Source organism: Geotrypetes seraphini, chromosome 3 (assembly GCF_902459505.1).
Source record: "Geotrypetes seraphini chromosome 3, aGeoSer1.1, whole genome shotgun sequence".
In the NCBI taxonomy this organism is placed as follows: Eukaryota; Metazoa; Chordata; class Amphibia; order Gymnophiona; family Dermophiidae; genus Geotrypetes; species Geotrypetes seraphini.
This window is the reverse complement of record NC_047086.1, coordinates 202,170,884-202,187,864: the sequence shown is the minus strand read 5'-3', so window position 1 is coordinate 202,187,864 and position 16,981 is coordinate 202,170,884. Positions and strand designations below refer to the sequence as shown.

The following is a 16,981-nucleotide window of genomic DNA, read 5'->3' as shown; positions in this document are numbered from 1 at the left end:
CTAGTAAGATAATTCTTACTCTGTGCTACTGAAGTCCTAGTTTGTTTTCATAACAATTGGAGTTTAAAGAAGTGATAAGTTTATATGAAAATGGGTCTCTTATTCAACTTGATTACTGAATTCAGTACATACCAGGGTCAACTCCAAGAGCAATTCTTATATCAGGAACAACTGCATGGCTTCTTAACTGCCCTCATATAAGCATCCCAATAATTCCCTATATCAAGGAAGTCCTTACCTTCCCCTGCCAACACCACAGTTATCACTGTTCTGATCTGTCTGTGCTACCAAATGGTCCTTGGAAGAGTAAATGTTCTCCTGATGTGGTGTTGATGTGCTGCTTAGTCGCTCACTTTGGAAATTTCTTGAATTGGTTCTATTCAACACTCCATCCGATATTGAGACTGTGATGATTGCAGTGCTGCCCATTCCAGAACGCTCCAAACCATTTGTGGATCGAAACTGAGGCTTCACACTTAAAAAGAGGACAGTGAAAATTAGATAACCAACCTAAATTAAAAAAAAAAAAGATTGCTGCCACTTAAAGAGCCCTCAAATCTCATCCACCAAGATAACTCACATCATTTCAGCTTTGGAAAAAGGGAACAAGAGGATAAGTTTAGTCTTGTATCAGTAGCATGGAATGTTGCTACTCCTTGGGTACTAGTGACCTGGATTGGCCACCATGAGAACGGGCTACTGGGCTTGATGGACCATTGGTCTGACCCAGTAAAGCTATTCTTATGTTGTTAATTTCATTTTCCTTAAATCTGGTTAGAGCAAAGCAGATGTGGGTTTATGCCAACACCCTACTAGTAGATGTAGACAGAGAACTACAATGATTGCTAAAGTAGTGACCTAGTGGTTAGGGCTGTAGCTTGAGCATCCAGAGGATGCAGGTAGAGAATGACATGGTGACCTGTTCCCACTGTAAACTGCAGCAAACTACAGTAAAACTACGGGAATAGGTAAGCTTTTATATTGTTTACTTCAAGTACGGGAACAAAGCTTTTTACTGCGCCACAAGAACAGTAAAAAGCTTTGAACCAGCAGGGAACCCCACCCACAATCACAGCCCTCCTTGCGGGTCTGGCAGCTCCTATTCCCTCCCCCTCAGAGGTCCAGTGTAGAAAGCTGCATGGGAACGGGGACGACGGGAATCCTGCGGGACCCGCGGGTTCCCCCCCTAGGGTCGCGGGATTCCTGCGGGGTTGGATCACAGTACACTCGAGCCGCGAGGCTAGTCTTCTCCTTACCTGCCCTGCCGCAGCACACAGCCGAACGGAAGTCTTCCCGATGTCAGCGCTGACGTCGGAGGGAGGGCTTAAGCAAAGCCCTCCCTTCCTCCGACGTCAGCGCTGACATCGGGAAGACTTCCGGTCGGCTGTGTGCAGCAGGGCAGGTAGGAAGAAGGCAATGGCGTATGAAAGAGGAGGGGGGGTGGTCCGCCCCGGGGAGTGTGCACAGCCGGTCAGGTCCCCCGATCGACCGACAACTGGACCGGCCGACAAACCTCCCTGCCCTGTAGCCGCGAATCTAAATTACCTCTTACAGCAGCTTCAATACTCCAGCTGCTGTAAGAAGGTAATTTAGATTCGTGCTACAGGACAGGGAGATTTGTCCGACCAGGTCTGTTCTGTTGTCGGTCGGGTGGGGAAGCGCCACAAAGGTAAGGGGCAGGGAGGGAGGAAAGGTGGAGTGGAGAAGAAAAGATGCTTAAGGGAAATGGGTAAAACTGAGGGGGGAGAAGGCCGCTGAAAGCACTGGGGAAGACAAAGGAGTGGAGAAGGATGCTGAAAGCACTGGGGAAGACAAAGGAGTGGAGAAGGACGCTGAAAGAACATGGGGAAAACGGGAGGAGGGGGGGAAGGATGCTGAAAGCACATGGGGAAGACAGAGGGGGGAGAATGACCCTGAAAGGACATGGGGAAGACAGAGGGGGGAGGAGGATGCTGCCTGACAGGACATGGGGAAAATGGGGGGGGGGGGGGAGAAGGACACTGAAAGGAAATGGGGAAGAGGGAGTGGAGAGTAGACGCTGGCAGGGAAGAAGACAGAGGTGCCAGACTATGGGGGGAGCGGAGGAAAAAAGAGGGTGGCAGACCAATTTGGAAGGGGGGAGAAAGGGAGAGGCACAGTAACAGAGCAAATGGAAGACGCCGAGAGAAGAGAGATAGTGGATGGAAGGAATTGAATGCAAACATGAGGAAAGCAGAAACCAGGCAACAAAGATAGGAAAAAAATTATATATTTTTTTTTGCTTCAGGATAAAGTAGTATATTAGTTGTGTTGATAAAAATTTATAAACATTTGGGACAGTAAGGGAATTTTTCAAGTACCTTTCTTATTTCTAATCTTAATGTATATTTTCTGTAAACCGCTTAGAACCTAACGGATGTAGCGGTATATAAGAAATAAATTACATTACATTACATTAGAGGTTCTGGTAGAAACCCGTTTACAAAGTATGTATTCTTTCCAATTAATATTTCCAAATTAATAGTCTTTTTGCTTATTTTTTAATGGGTTTCTACCAGAGCCTTTAATTCAGTAGCATAATTAAATGAAATATCTATTTCTGAAGTTTATAAGGATGGGCGGGGACAGAGGGGATTTCTCACGGGGACGGGTAGGGACAGAGGGATTCCTCGCGGGGACGGGTGGGAGTCCTCACGGGGATGGGTGGGGATGGGTGGGACTTTGGCGGGATTTCTGTCCCCGCGCAACTCTCTAGTCCAGTGGCTCTATCCGGCTTCCCTCCTTCCCTGCTGCTGGCACACAAATTGAAGAGCAAGCCGATCTCTACACACGTCTACTTGATGGTGCATGCGGCCTTCCCTCTGCAGGCCCTTTCCTTATGATGCAAATTCCTCTTTTCGCAAGGAGAGGAAGTTGCATAATAAGGAGGAGCCCAGCACAGGGAAGACCACAAGCACTGTCGGGCAGGCTTGTGTAGAGGTCGGCATGCTCTTCAAGGTGTGTGCCAGCAGCAGGGAAGGAGACAGGGTCAACCCGCGAGGGAGAGGGGGCCAGACCCACTGGACACACAAGTGGGAGCTGGAGCCATCGGCCCAAGGAATAGAGGGAGGGAATGCAAGGCAAAGGAGATGGGCAGGAAGTAAGGGCACAGGAGGGGGCTGGGGCTGAATATAAGGGAGAAAGCTACAGAATCTGCAGGAGGGGGAGCTGGAAGGAAGGGGAAGAGGTGCTGCACCTGTGGAAAGGGGGGGTAATGCTCTGCACCTATGGAAGGGGGGCTGAAGGGAAGAAAAAGGAAAAAGAGATGCCATACTAAGAGGATGAAGGAAGAGGGAATGAAATACTAAATACAGCAGAGAGAAAGAGACACAGGGAAGCATCAGAAATAAAGGGGAAATCATGGGCATGAAGAGGAGAATAGGGACAGGGACACAAAGGGAGATGGTACATGGGATAGAGACGGGCAATGCCAGAAATAGGAGGGGGTATATGGACACAGAGGGAAAGTGCTAGATGTGGGAGAGAACAGGAACACAGAAGGGAGATGAACAATGCAGGACTTAAGAGTAGTAATGATAAATACTTGGAGATGGACTAGAGAATGACACGGTGGCTGTTACCCGGGTAAGCTGCGGGTAACCTGCTCAAACAGTATGTGTGTGTGGGGAAACACTGTTTAGCGCGGCTGCAGAGACAAGGCCATTCACCGCCCCGTGGAGCGGTGAATGGCCTTGTCTCTGCAGTTAAGGGAGGGAATGCGCGTGGTCACCGATCGCGCTCCCTCCCTCCTTACTGATAGCCGCCACCACCCAAGCATCTCCCTCCCTCCTTACTGATCACTGCCGCCTGATTGCTGCCGCTGCCTGAGCATCTCCCTCCTTGCCTCTTACCTTTGCGGCAGGCAATTTCTCTAAATTTGCTTCCTACGAGCAGCCGGAGCATTGAAATTACTTGTGGCTGCTGTAAAGGTCATCTCTGATGCAATCCGAAGTTGCATCAGAGACGACCTTTCTGCAGCCACATGCGATGTCAACGCTCCGGCTGCTCGTAGGAAGCAAATTAAAAAATTGCCTGTCACGAAGGTAAGGGGCAGGGAGGGAGAAAGAGTGGGGTGGAGAAAACCAGATGCTGAAGGGACCTGGGGAAGGTGGGATGGAGAGGAACAGACGCTGAAGGGAACTGGGGAAGGTAAGGTGGAGAGGAACAGACGCTGAAGGGAACTGGGAAAGATGGGGTGGAGAGGCACAGACGCTGAAGGGAAATGGGGAAGAGAGAGATTCCAGATTATGGGGAAAGCGGAGGGAAGAAGATGGGTGCCAGACCAATTGGGAGGGGGGGGGTGGAGGGAGAGATAGAAGGGAGAGGCACAGTAACAGAGCATATGGAAGAGACAGAGAAGGCAGACAGTGATGGAAGGAAATGAATGAGGAGAAGATGAGGAAAGCAGAAACCAAACAAAGATAGAAAAAAAATTTATATTTATTTTTTTGTCTTAGGATAAAGTAGTATATTAGTTGTGCTGATAAAAACTTATAAACAAAGCCCTGCTAGCTGAACATCTTTCTCTAGTTCAGCAGCCAGAACTTTGATTTATAAGGAAGGAATAAGCTAAATATTCCAGTACTGAGGCTTGTATGGATGCTGCGGGGACAGTGGTCGTGATGATGGGGACAGGGCAGGGACAGTGGTCATGGGGATACATTTTTGTCACATGTCATTCTCTACGATGGACACAGGGGAGATGCTGGATAGGGAAATATAGGTGACACAGAGAAGAGAAAGGTAAGTACACAAAGATGGTGAGCACAGAAAATAAGAAATGTCAAATGAGCAGGAGACAATGGCAAGTGAGTTAAGAGAAGACAGAAAGAAACAGAAACCAGAGCCTAGGACAAAAATGACTTGAAAAATAATGTTATTTTCTTTTTTTTTTTCTAAATCTTTATTTATTTTTTAAAACTTACATCAAGTGTACAATTAATAAAACATTTAAGATTAAATACATCACTTAAATTTTCTTAATATATTCAGATACATAAGTTTATTCCCTTCCCACCCACCCACCCACCCATTCCATTCATATTTAAACAAAAATATATAAATATAAATACTTTTATTTATAAGTTAAAACCTTCCATATAATTTAGACAACCCGCCCTCCCCCTCTCCCCCCATTTGCCAATATACTTCCAATAGAAAACGGCATCTATTTATTACAGTAAGCTGTCAATGGCCCCCAGATCTTTATAAACTTACTAGTCTTTAAGCCCGTTAAATTAACGGGTGCTAGAATAGATGTCTGTCTGTCTTTCTTTCTGTCTGTCTCTCTGGCCCCCTGTCTGTCATTCTTTCTCTCTCTCTATCCTTGGCTAGTGTTTCTCTGGGGAGGGGGAGGTTTCTTTCTCTGCTGTCTGTCTGTGTTTATTCTATCTGTCTCCCTGGCCCCCTGTCTTTCTTTCTGTATGTCTCTCTGTCTTTCTCCCTGGCCCTCCTGCCTACCTGTATTTATCTGTTGTCTCTCTGGCCCCCTATCTGTTTGTCTTTCTTTATGTCTGTCTCTCTCTCTGGCCCCCTGTCTTTCTTTCTGTATGTCTCTCTGTCTTTCTCCCTGGCCCCCTGCCTACCTGTATTTATCTGTTGTTCCATGCCTGACTGTCTCTCCATGACTCCCTTTTGACTTCCTACCCCCTCCCGAAAGCAAGGCCGTTACATTAATGGGTGCCCTGTGCAGCAGCATTAGCGTTTCCTCTACCCCCTTTCCCTTCCCGCGGTCCCGACTACAAAGCTGGTGATTCCGCCCGGGACCCGAGTCCTTTGCCACCCCACCCTTCCCTTCCCACGGACTCGACTACGAACCTTGCAATTCCAGCGTGTGCAGCAGTCTTCAAACGCTGCTTCGGGCCCTTCTACTGCCCTGATTTACTCTGGCACGTCCCTGATGACATCATCAGAGAGGCGGCAGAGCAAATCAGGGCAGTAGAAGGGCCTGAAGCAGCATTTGAAGACTGCTGGCTGGGAGCAGGCTTGTGGAGGCGATCGTCAGCGTGTAAAGAAACTTCCGTATTGTGAGGTGGAGAGCAGGGAAGCTTGTCTGGCGCGCATGTGCACTCGTGCCATCGCGACGGATCAGGGAACACGACTTTTGAGTGCGCATGCGCGGCCTAGCATTTTATTATATTAGATTATAATTACCTCTTTGTATAGCAATTATGCTTTCCATTTTATAAATGTGACAATGTTATTTTCTATTTTGTGATTAGAATATATAAGAACTGAAATGTTTATCCTGCCAGTGCTGGTGTTAGACATGGGTAGGACCAATGTTCCCTCTAAGGATTGATGAGGTGTGTGCAAAAAAAAAATATGCATGAGCGACAAGTTACATACTCCACAAATTTATGAGCAGGCGCGGAGGACGAGTGTCCGTGAGATTGTGGGAGGGTTAAATACTCAAAACTTAGAAGAATAACAATTTACTTAAATTTTTGCTTCGCCAGCTTTCTGGTATCTTTACATACAGTGGTGTACCTAGCATATGTAACATCCGGAGCCCATAATTTTTTGGCACCCCCCCCCATCTGTACAAAAAACATGATTTTTAGTAACAAGCCACACGTCACACATGAGTACCTAGGAAAAGGCAGCATCATACATATTGCAGTGAGCAGTACATCAATACATCCATTGTAAAACTAAACAAGCCAGACCAGCACAGATCAATCCTACACCGTCAATCCTAACAGAAAACCATGTCTTTCGAACACACAGAACACACCTTCGCCTAGTATGGAATATGTCATCACAAACAAACCCCTCCCTCTTTTACAAAACTGTAGTGTGGATTTTAGCCACAGTGGTAACAGCCCTGACGCTCATAGAATTCTGAGCATCAGAGCTGCTACCACCATGGCTGGCGCTAAAAAATGCTCCACAGTTTTGTAAAAGGGGGATAAAATAGAAATACACAGCTTCAACGCTCTAGCTCAGGGGTGCTCAAACATTTTGGGCTTGCGAGCTACTTTAAAATGACCAAGTGAAAATGATCTACCAACAATAAAATTAAAAAACACAAAGCACAGTATACGCTGAGAAAATGTTAATTATCATTCCTATTCTGGGTTTTTTTTCAAAGAGGTCAAGGCAGATGTCTCTATGCATTGTCACCTCAGTAACAAACATACAAAAATAGACAAATATTTTTATTAAACAAATTATTAAACAAATTTTTATTAGACAAATTCCTTTTTATTAAACTACAATAGCAGTATTTAGCGCAGGGAACTGCGCTAAATGCCCAGCACAGCTCTCGATGCTCATAGGCTCCCTGCGCTAAAAAACACTATTGCAGTTTAGTAAAAGGGGGCCATAGTGCAAAATATAGACAGCAAATATAAATTCAGACACATTTTGATCACTAAATTTAAAATAAAATCATTTTTCCTACCTTGTCTGGTGATTTCATGAGTCTCTGGTTGCATTTTCATCTTCTGACTGTGCATTTAATCTTTCTTCCCTTCTTTCAGCCTATATGTTTCCTCTCCTCCAGTCCTCATTCCCTCCACTAACTTTTTCTTCCTCTCTCCCTGCCCTTTCTTTCTTTTTTCTCTCTGATTGCCCCCTTTCTTTTTTTCTGTTTCCCTTCTGTCTCCCTGCCCGCCCCTTTCTTTCTTTCTCCCTACCCTCCATAAAGCCACTGCTGCCACCATCGGGGGAAACAGGCCCCAAAGCCACCGCGCAGCTGCCCCAAGCTCTCTGCTTCCCACCGTCGGGCAGACCAGCATTCCCCCAACGTCAATTCTGCTGTCGGAGAGGAAGTTCCGCCAGCCAGGCAGCGATTGGCTGGCCCGAACTTCCTCTCCGACGGCAGCCTTAGGGGGGGTGCACAGCTGGCCAGATCTGGACCTGGCCGGCTGTGCACCCCCCCTAAGGCTGCACCCAGGGCGGACCGCCCCCCCCCCCCCTTGGTACACTACTGAAGATGTGGCAGTGGCTCCTCTCACGAATCCCCACCTGCGTCGGAAGTCCGATGCAGTCAGGGATCTTGAGAGGAGCCGCCGCTGCATCTTTCCGCTTCCTCTCAGCTCCGCCCGCGACACGAGAAAACGTATGAGCAACGCCACTGAAAATAGTGAGCGATCGCTCATGCGCTCAGCTTAGAGGGAACATTGGGTAGGACCCAGGGCAGAAATTTGGGAGGGGACCACAAATCCCACCACTAGCCTGTGCCATCTTCAGCTTCCAGCAGGCCTAGGGCTTTCTCTAACCAGGGCACAGTTGGTCTAATTGCACTCCTTGACCTAACACCATTCCTGGTATGTATGATCTTTATAGTTTGCACAGTATAGGAGAAAATGGATCTTTCTATTTCTTTGGTGTTGTGCTTCATGGAAGGTGTGGCTTCTTAAGATTTTGGTTTAATTTATGTTTATCATATTATGTATTTAGCATATGTGTTCTATGTGTATGAATTTTCTATGTAGCAATCAGTTTTCCTGACAGTGGAGGGGATATTGTGAGGGGAGATGGATTTTGTTGATCCTTTTTCTGTATTTGTGAGTTATAAAATGACAGCATGTTTCAAGTTTATTTATTCTTGATATACTGCTTTAGAGAATACCATTTCTTTTTATACTTTAATAAAATGATTTCAATAAAATACCATAACTATTCAAGGCTTATGTGGATGGGATCAGATAGAGTTCGCAGGGATGGGACAAATTTTTTCTCTGCATCATTCTCTAATTGCAGGTTCAAGCCCAGCACTGTTCCTTGTAACTCTGGGCAAGTCACTCCATTGCCCCAGGTACATTAGATTGTGAGCCCACTGGGACAGAAAAGGGAGAAATACTTGAGTACCTGAATGTAAACCACTCAGGCTATAAGTGGTGTATAAATGCTAACAATAAATAAAGAGCTGTACAGATGAGTATCCTAATGTCTAATAATGAAATGGAGCCAACAACCTCATGAAATCTGTAAAACTTTAAATGGAACACCATCGACATACCCCCACTTTCACCTAGATTTGGGGAGGAAGGGAAGAGAAATAAAGGGACTGAAAGGGAAAATGTAGCACAGTAGTTAAAGCTACAGCTTTAGCACCCTGAGGTTGTAGGTTCAAACCCATGCTGCTCCTTGCAACCCTGGGCAAGTCACTTAATCCCCCCATTGTCCCAGGTACATTAGACAGATTGTGAGCCTGCTAGGACAGACAGGGAAAATGCTTAAGTTCCTGAAAACATTCATGTACACTGTTCTGAGCTCCCCTGAGAACAGTATAGAAAATTGAATAAATAAATAAATGGAGGAACAAAATCAGCATAGCCTCTGACCAAACAGCAATATTTTAGACTGGTCTAAAAGAATTCACAGAAAGGAAATTAACTTGCAAGATTAAATTTTTCTCCTTATTTTACTAAACCCTTCTTGACACTTGAGAAGATAATCCTGCTCCAAGAAAATCTTCTCTAAAGACAGATTCTTCTCTTGTTTGTACATCAAATCTACCATGATTTAAAAAAAATAGTAGTTAACAACAAATGCAAGAACCATCTTACAAATATTTTCTGGAAAAATATCTATGCTCCATACGGATTAAGCCTGTGTCTTTACTGAATGTGCTGGTAGGGCTTCCAGAGTTGTCATCAGGGACGCGGTGGAGCAAATCAGGGCAGTAGAAGGCCACGAAGCAGCGTATGTAGAGTGCTGCGGCCGCTGCTAGAGGAGAGTTTGTCGGGACCGCGGGAAGAGGGGGTGGCAAGGGAGTAAGGATAGCGGCCAGACCGCGTGAAGGGAGGGTCGGACGGGGGTTCGTGTGCGCAGGGGGAGAAGGGGGCGATGACGACGATCTGCCTTACACGGAAACCGACTCCTCCTGGCAGCCGCACCGCCGCACAGGCCTGAAACCGACAGCTTCCTGGAGTCCTTTATAGCGCATGCGCACTCTTGCCGCCACAGCCCGACAGATCAGAGAACACGTGGCGAGAGTGCGCATGCACGCATAGCGTTTTATTATTATAGATTATCACCTGGAATCTAAGATAGGCAATTAATCAAATTTTTATTAAACTTTAAACTTGAATGTTGACGATGTTGTTTTTCTTGGAAATTTCAATAAAAATGGTTTCAACATAAATCTGGGCAGATCTGTCATATTTGGAACATAGGAGGCAGGGCAGGACTCACAATGTAGCCAAGGTCTAGGAGAGCTCTATAGCCATTCAGCAATAATTTGTAGTCATGTAGCTAAATTGTATAAAGAAAAATGGGACACTCCTATGCCTCCTCTTTGCTTAATTTAATATGGCATAATTCTTCCCACCTCAAATAGTTTCTTCTTCCAAATGTATAGAAAAGCTCTCCTGTTTTGAAGATATAAGTGGCATAAACAAATAGCTTTGGGAGAATATCCACTTTAAAAGTGTAAATCGTTAATACTTCTCAACTAACTTATCTCGACTAACTTATCATTTACAAACCATATCTTGCAAGTGATCTCATCTTCATTCTACTATCTACAACAACTATGGAAATTAAGAAACTTTCTCTGAACCTGACTTTTCACAACTTCTCTATGCCTTCCTCCTCTTCCTTATGGACTACTGCAACACATTATTCAATGGACTGTTGGGAAAAAATATTAAGCGTGTCCGTTGTACAAAACGCAGCAATCAGACTACTGAAGATCCTTTGCGCCCTCGATTCAGTATCCCAAGTGCTAGAGCCAGCCCACTGACTACTAGTAGCCAAACCTGCATCTTCAAAGGCTTAGTACTTGCGTTCAAGTCCTTAAACAACATAGCGCCCGACTACATAATCTGCAAAATTTCCACTTTATGTTCTAGACCAGTGTTTTTCAACCGCTGTTCCGCGGCACACTAGTGTGCCGCGAGATGTTGCCTGGTGTGCCGCCGGGCCGCCGGGCCCGGAGCTGACAGGGGGCCCGAGGCAGGGGCGCCAGTAGCTCGCCAAGGCAAAGTGAGTCGATCACCCAGGACTCACTTTGTCTTGGCGATCTAATCTATCGAGCCGATAAGTCTTCTTCTCCCCGACGTCAATTCTGCAGTCGGAGAGGAAGTTCGGGCCAGCCAATCGCTGCCTGGCTGGGCGGAACTTCCTCTCCGATTGTAGAATTGACGTCAGGGAGAGCATGCGTCGGCGTCGGCTTTGGGGCCTGTTATCCATTGGTGGGTCCTGTTCCCCGATGGCAGTGGCAGTGGCTTGGGGAACGGCAGGGAGAAAGAAAGAAAGGGGGCAGGCAGGGAAACAGAAGGAAAGAAGAGAAACAGAAAAAAAGAAAGAAAGGTCAGGGAGAGAGGAAGAAAAAGTTGGGGTAGTGAATGAGGTGTGGAGGAGAGAAAGCATACAGGCTGATAGAAGGGAAGAAAGATTGGATGCACAGTCAGAAGAAGAAAGTGCAACCAGAAATCACCAGACAAGGTAGGAAAAATGATTTTATTTTAAATTTAGCAAAGTGGAGGCAGTATTACCACAGTTTTCAAAGGAATTTGCCCAAATAACTTAATAGTTAACTGGGTAAATTCCCAGAGATGAAAACTTCCCTTCACTTACTATGCACAGTTCTGAATTTATATCTGCTGTCTATATTTTACAATATGGTCACCTTTTACTAAACCGCAATAGTGGTTTTTAGCGCAGGGAGCCTATGAGCGTCAAGAGCAGCGCTGGACATTCAGCGCAGCTCCCTGCGCTAAAAACTGCTATTGTGGTTTAATAAAAAGGATGGAGGGTATATTTGTCTATTTTTGTATGCTATAAAAACCAAATACAGAGAGAGACTGAGAGCTGTTGACGAAGAGCTACGTGTGTGTCTTTCTTCGATTCCAGCCAGAATATCAGCTTTGTGTTCAGCCAAACAGGCCCAGGTTTCGCACTGAATAAAGTATTTTATAATTTTTATAATTTTTATTTCATAATAAAGTAATTATAAAATACTTTCTTTGTGTTTATTTGATTCCTATTCAAGAGAATTACTTTATATATAGTCAATATAGGCAGAGAGTTAAATTTTTTAACATTTTCTAATGGTGGTGTGCCTCGTGATTTTTTTCATGAAACAAGTGTGCCTTTGCCCAAAAAAGGTTGAAAAACACTGTTCTAGACAGACCCCTCCATTACCAGGAGGAAATGCGTCTTCAAATATTCCTTGGTCACAGCCTCCAACTGGAAATGCCAGACCAAGGTCATACTCTCACTTCTTACCGAAGTACTGGAATCAGCTGTCTCCTAACATCAAATCCCTTAATGGACTTTTGAACTTTAGAAAAGCAATAAAAACCTACCTCTTTACCTGACTCCTCAAGACAAGCTAGCATTCAGACTATTATTCCCAAACCACTGTATTCTTAATAGATGTCCAACTGACTCTCTCCCTGTGCATGCTTCAGGCTCCAAGTATCTGGTAATCCAGAACAGTTGAACCATACGTACCTCACAGTACCCTATTGCCTTAGTCTTCTGTTCACTGTTAATGTATTTTACCATGTAACCCGTACTGGGCTCCTCAGGGAGGACGGGATATAAATCGAATTAAATAAATAAATAAATACATAAATACATACAGTACATATTCCCAGCTGTGGAGTACTCAAGCCCTCCCGTTAATCTAAATACTCCATCAATTTTTTAAGCTTAGTGGGAAAATTGAGGTCATGTAAATCTTTGAGAACTTAATAACTGAACAACTAAGTACTGACGCCATTTTTTGGCCTAGTGAAATGGAAATCGATCTTTTAACAAATAAACTTCTGTATGTTCTAATGTTAATATTCAAAATCTCTGATTTGCTCATTTATTTTAAACCCAGACAAATAAGAACATAAGAGTTATCATATTGGGACAGGCTGAAGATCCATCAAGCTCAACATCCTGTTTCTAACAGTGGCCCTCCCTAAGTCATAAGTACCTGACAAGATCGCAATGAGTAAAACAGATTTTGTGCAGAATAAGTAGTGGATTTTCCCCCAAGTTCATCTTAATAATGGTTTATGGACTTTGATTTAAGAATTTATCCAAACCTTTTTTAAACCCTGTTAAAATAACTTCTTTCACCACATTCTCCGACAACAAATTCCAAACAGGAAAAGAAAGTTCTCTGGATTAGACAAGATCAACAAAATATCAGCAGCAAATAATAAAATCCTGTGGTCTGTCACTGAGTATGATATGCTCATTATTCCCAAAGATGATTTAATAAGTTGTGCCAAGGGTTCAATGAACAGAGCAAACAAAATAGCTGACGATGCACATCCTTGTCTTGTGCCAGCTCAAACGGCTTCATATACAAACCATTAAACCTTTTATCTTTAAAGCTGACATCGAGTGTTTATATAAGGATTGTACCCGATGCAGATAATGCCCCAATATTCCCACCTTATGCAATACAGCAATCAAACAGCCAACAGACCCCATCAAAGACCTTCTTCAAGTTGAGTGACAGAGCCAGGGCAAGAACACGTTTAGCTTTAAGCAGATCTCGAATGTTTTATGAATACTGTCAAAGGATTTTCTACCTGCTATATAAAACCTGACTGGAGCAGGGTGTACCATAGCCAGAAGCACTCTGCAACAAGGCATCTAATATTTTAGTAAAGACTTTATAATCTATGCACAACAAGGAAATAAGTCAATAGGAGCCACGAAGTGATGAATCCTTGTCAGGTTTAGGCAGAACAGTAACCAACCCCATAAGGAGGATAATTCCACATGTTCATCTATACTATCACAGCTGAGAAATTTAATAGGGCACTGAACAAAATTTTTACAGAGGCAAGACTGAATTCCTGCTAAGTGTCACAGGTTCAGTTGACAGCAATCCTGTTCCTTTATGGCTTCCAAACTGATTATATTCAGCGAGATGCACAATGACAAGCCTGCTAAAAAATAAAAATAAAACAAACCTTGCAACTTGAACTATGAGTTGCAAATTTCTGAATTAAAGGATAAAAATAAGAAAAGGAAAAATGGGGGTAGAGTAGCCTTACTCTGTCAAACAGAATAAGTTAGGATGACCTGTGCATGCAATTTGAATTCTGGGACACAATGCATACCCCAAATATTTGCAAAAAATGATATTACAACTTGACTGATACAGATCAGTCACAAGTAAAGGTTGCTTTAATGATTTTACTCCTCAGTTTCACAAAACAGCATAAAAGATCTATAGTTTGAAACTAGATATCTACTTTCATATCTCTCCCTCCCTCTTCTATTATACTATTATATGTAACATGCAAATCCAAATGGAAAAAACCCAGTACCACTTACCAGTTTCGATGGAATGGTCGACCTATGCTCAAAGGGGAGGCATGTGTCTTATATGCTCCTGATGAACTAAAGCCATTTACAAATCCACCGTTGGGAAAAGGAGCCTGCATCAAAAATACAGACATGTAAAGGAAGCAGAAATTCTCCTATAAACCATGAAAACACATAGGGGGCTCATATCTTTAACTACTTTCCAGGGGCTCAGCATACAGATTTAGGACAATGACCACCATTGGGTTTGAGTGAGGGTATACAAAATTAGTAGTTTTATTCTTAATAACTATAGTGTTTACCAATAAAGACATTTTGCATTTGCTAATTTATTTCATTAGTCTCTGTATCCTAGTGATCTAGACTGGTATGACATAACTGCTGGGATTTTATAACTAATGACAGGTTTCAACCCCAAAGATGCCTAGAGTACATGTCTCATACCTCAATGCAAATTTGTCTGTCTTTTTTCAACTTAATACATATAAAACTTTCTTTTGTCAAAAAATTATGCAAATAGCTTCTGTGGCATCAGAAAAGCGGTTACTTACCGTAACAGGTGTTATCCAGGGACAGCAGGCAGCTATTCTCAACATGTGGGTGACGTCATCCACGGAGCCCAAATGTGGATAGCTTCGCAAGCAGACTTGCTTGAAGAACTTTAGAAGTTCGCAACTGCTGCACTGCGCATGCGCGATTGCCTTCCCGCCCAATGCAGGGTGAGTGTCTCCTCAGTTCAGATAGCTAGCAGAGAAGCCAACCAGGGGATGTGGGTGGGTTGTGAAAATAGCTGCCTGCTGTCCCTGGATAACACCTGTTACGGTAAGTAACTGTGCTTTATCCCAGGACAAGCAGGCAGCCTATTCTCAACATATGGGTGACTTCCAAGCTAGAATAACTTCTAAAATCACAGCTCTAAATGGTATAAAATATAATGATTGTAATTGTGAAAACCTCAGACCCTGAACCCGTGACTGGTGGTAACACCAAACTGAGGTTCATTGGGGGACCATTATCGTTTTCACTGTCCCCTTAACCATCCAAAAAATATATATAACAAGCAAAAGAAAAAGAAAAAAAACTTATCTGAAATGGATGGTATCCACTCGTTATTGAGCCTCAGCGGTGTGTAAAGTGACTGGTGCCTGTGCTAATTAGAAAAACCACTTTTCTACTCCATTGTATAATCCATGTCCCCCCTCAAGTCTTCTTCAGGGAAAACCACTTTTCTACTTCATTGTATAATCCCTGTCCCCCCTCAAGTCTTCTTCAGGGAAGGACACTGTTATTGGCTCAGCATATCAGCTTGGGGCCGAGAGCAGGGCCCTGCTCTTGGCCCCAAGCTGATATGCTGAGCCAATAACAGTGTCCTTCCCTGAAGAAGACTTGAGGGGGGACAGGGATTATACAATGAAGTAGAAAAGTGGTTTTTCTAATTAGCACAGGCACCAGTCACTTTACACACCGCTGAGGCTCAATAACGAGTGGATACCATCCATTTCAGATAAGTTTTTTTCTTTTTCTTTTGCTTGTTATATATATTTTTGGATGGTTAAGGGGACAGTAAAAACGATGATGGTCCCCCAATGAACCTCAGTTTGGTGTTACCACCAGTCACGGGTTCAGGGTCTGAGGTTTACACAATTACAATCTTTATATTTTATACCATTTAGAGCTGTGATTTTAGAAGTTATTCTGATTATATAATTATCACAGATGATTAATATATATCTCTCCATATTAAGTGACTTCCAACTAACCAGAATGGGATGGTGAGAGTGTTGGCAATTCAGGAGAATACATTTTATAACACTGCCTGGCCGAAATGGTCATCCCATCTGGAAAAAGCATCCAGACAGTAATGAGAGGTGAAAGTATGAACCGAGGACCAAATGGCAGCTTTACAGATTTCCTCAATAGGAGTAGATCTAAGGAAAGTACTGATTACATCATGGCTCTGACTTTATGGGCTGTGACTTGACTCTGTAGATGCAGTCCAGCCTGAGTATAGCAGAAAGAGATGCAAGCAGCTAACCAGTTGGAGATGGTGCGCTTGGAAATCAGATATCCAAACTTGTTTGGATCGAAGGAGACAAAAAGTTGAGGGACAGATCTATGTGGTTGAGTGCGTTGCAAGTAGAAAGCCAAAGCACGCTTACAGTCCAGAGTACAAAGAGCTGTTACTCCAGGATGAGAATGAGGCTTTGGAAAAAAAAAACACTGGAAGTACAATGGATTGATTGAGATGGAATTCTGAAACCACTTTAGGTAAGAATTTAGGATGAGTACGGAGGACCACCTTGTCATGATGGAATACAGTGAAAGATGGGTCTGCAACACTTGTAGCTCGCTGCCCTGCGAGTGGACGTGAGAGCAATGAGAAAAACCACTTTCTAAGTGAGATATTTAAGATGAGCTGAAGCCATTGGTTCGAAAGGAGGCTTCATCAATTGAGCAAGAACAACACTGAGATCCCAAACCACTAGAGGAGGCTTGAGAAGTAGTACGACATTGAAAAGACTTTTCATAAACCACAGGATGAGTAGAAAGGGGTTTCCCTTTGATAGGCTGATGAAAAGCAGCAATTGCACTGAGATGGACTCAAATGGATGTGGATTTGAGGCCTGATTGAGACAAATGGAACAGGTAATCCAAAACTGAAGACAAGGAGATAGATTGAGGCTCCTTGTGATGAATGGTGCACCAAGCAGAAAATCTAGTCCAT

At 43.9% G+C, this 16,981-nt stretch overlaps 1 protein-coding gene across 9 annotated transcripts in view; it reads right to left on the bottom strand.

The window, feature by feature from the left end:
* Positions 1-16,981, bottom strand: part of LARP4 (La ribonucleoprotein 4) — a 246,832-nt gene that overhangs the window by 49,273 nt on the left and 180,578 nt on the right. For all 9 annotated transcript variants that reach the window (XM_033939032.1, XM_033939028.1, XM_033939027.1 and 6 more), the window contains 2 exons: positions 14,266-14,369; positions 239-475 (listed from right to left, as the gene is read on the bottom strand). In XM_033939032.1, the coding sequence (XP_033794923.1) occupies positions 239-475; positions 14,266-14,369 (341 nt within the window). The remainder of the gene's footprint in view (positions 1-238; positions 476-14,265; positions 14,370-16,981) is intronic.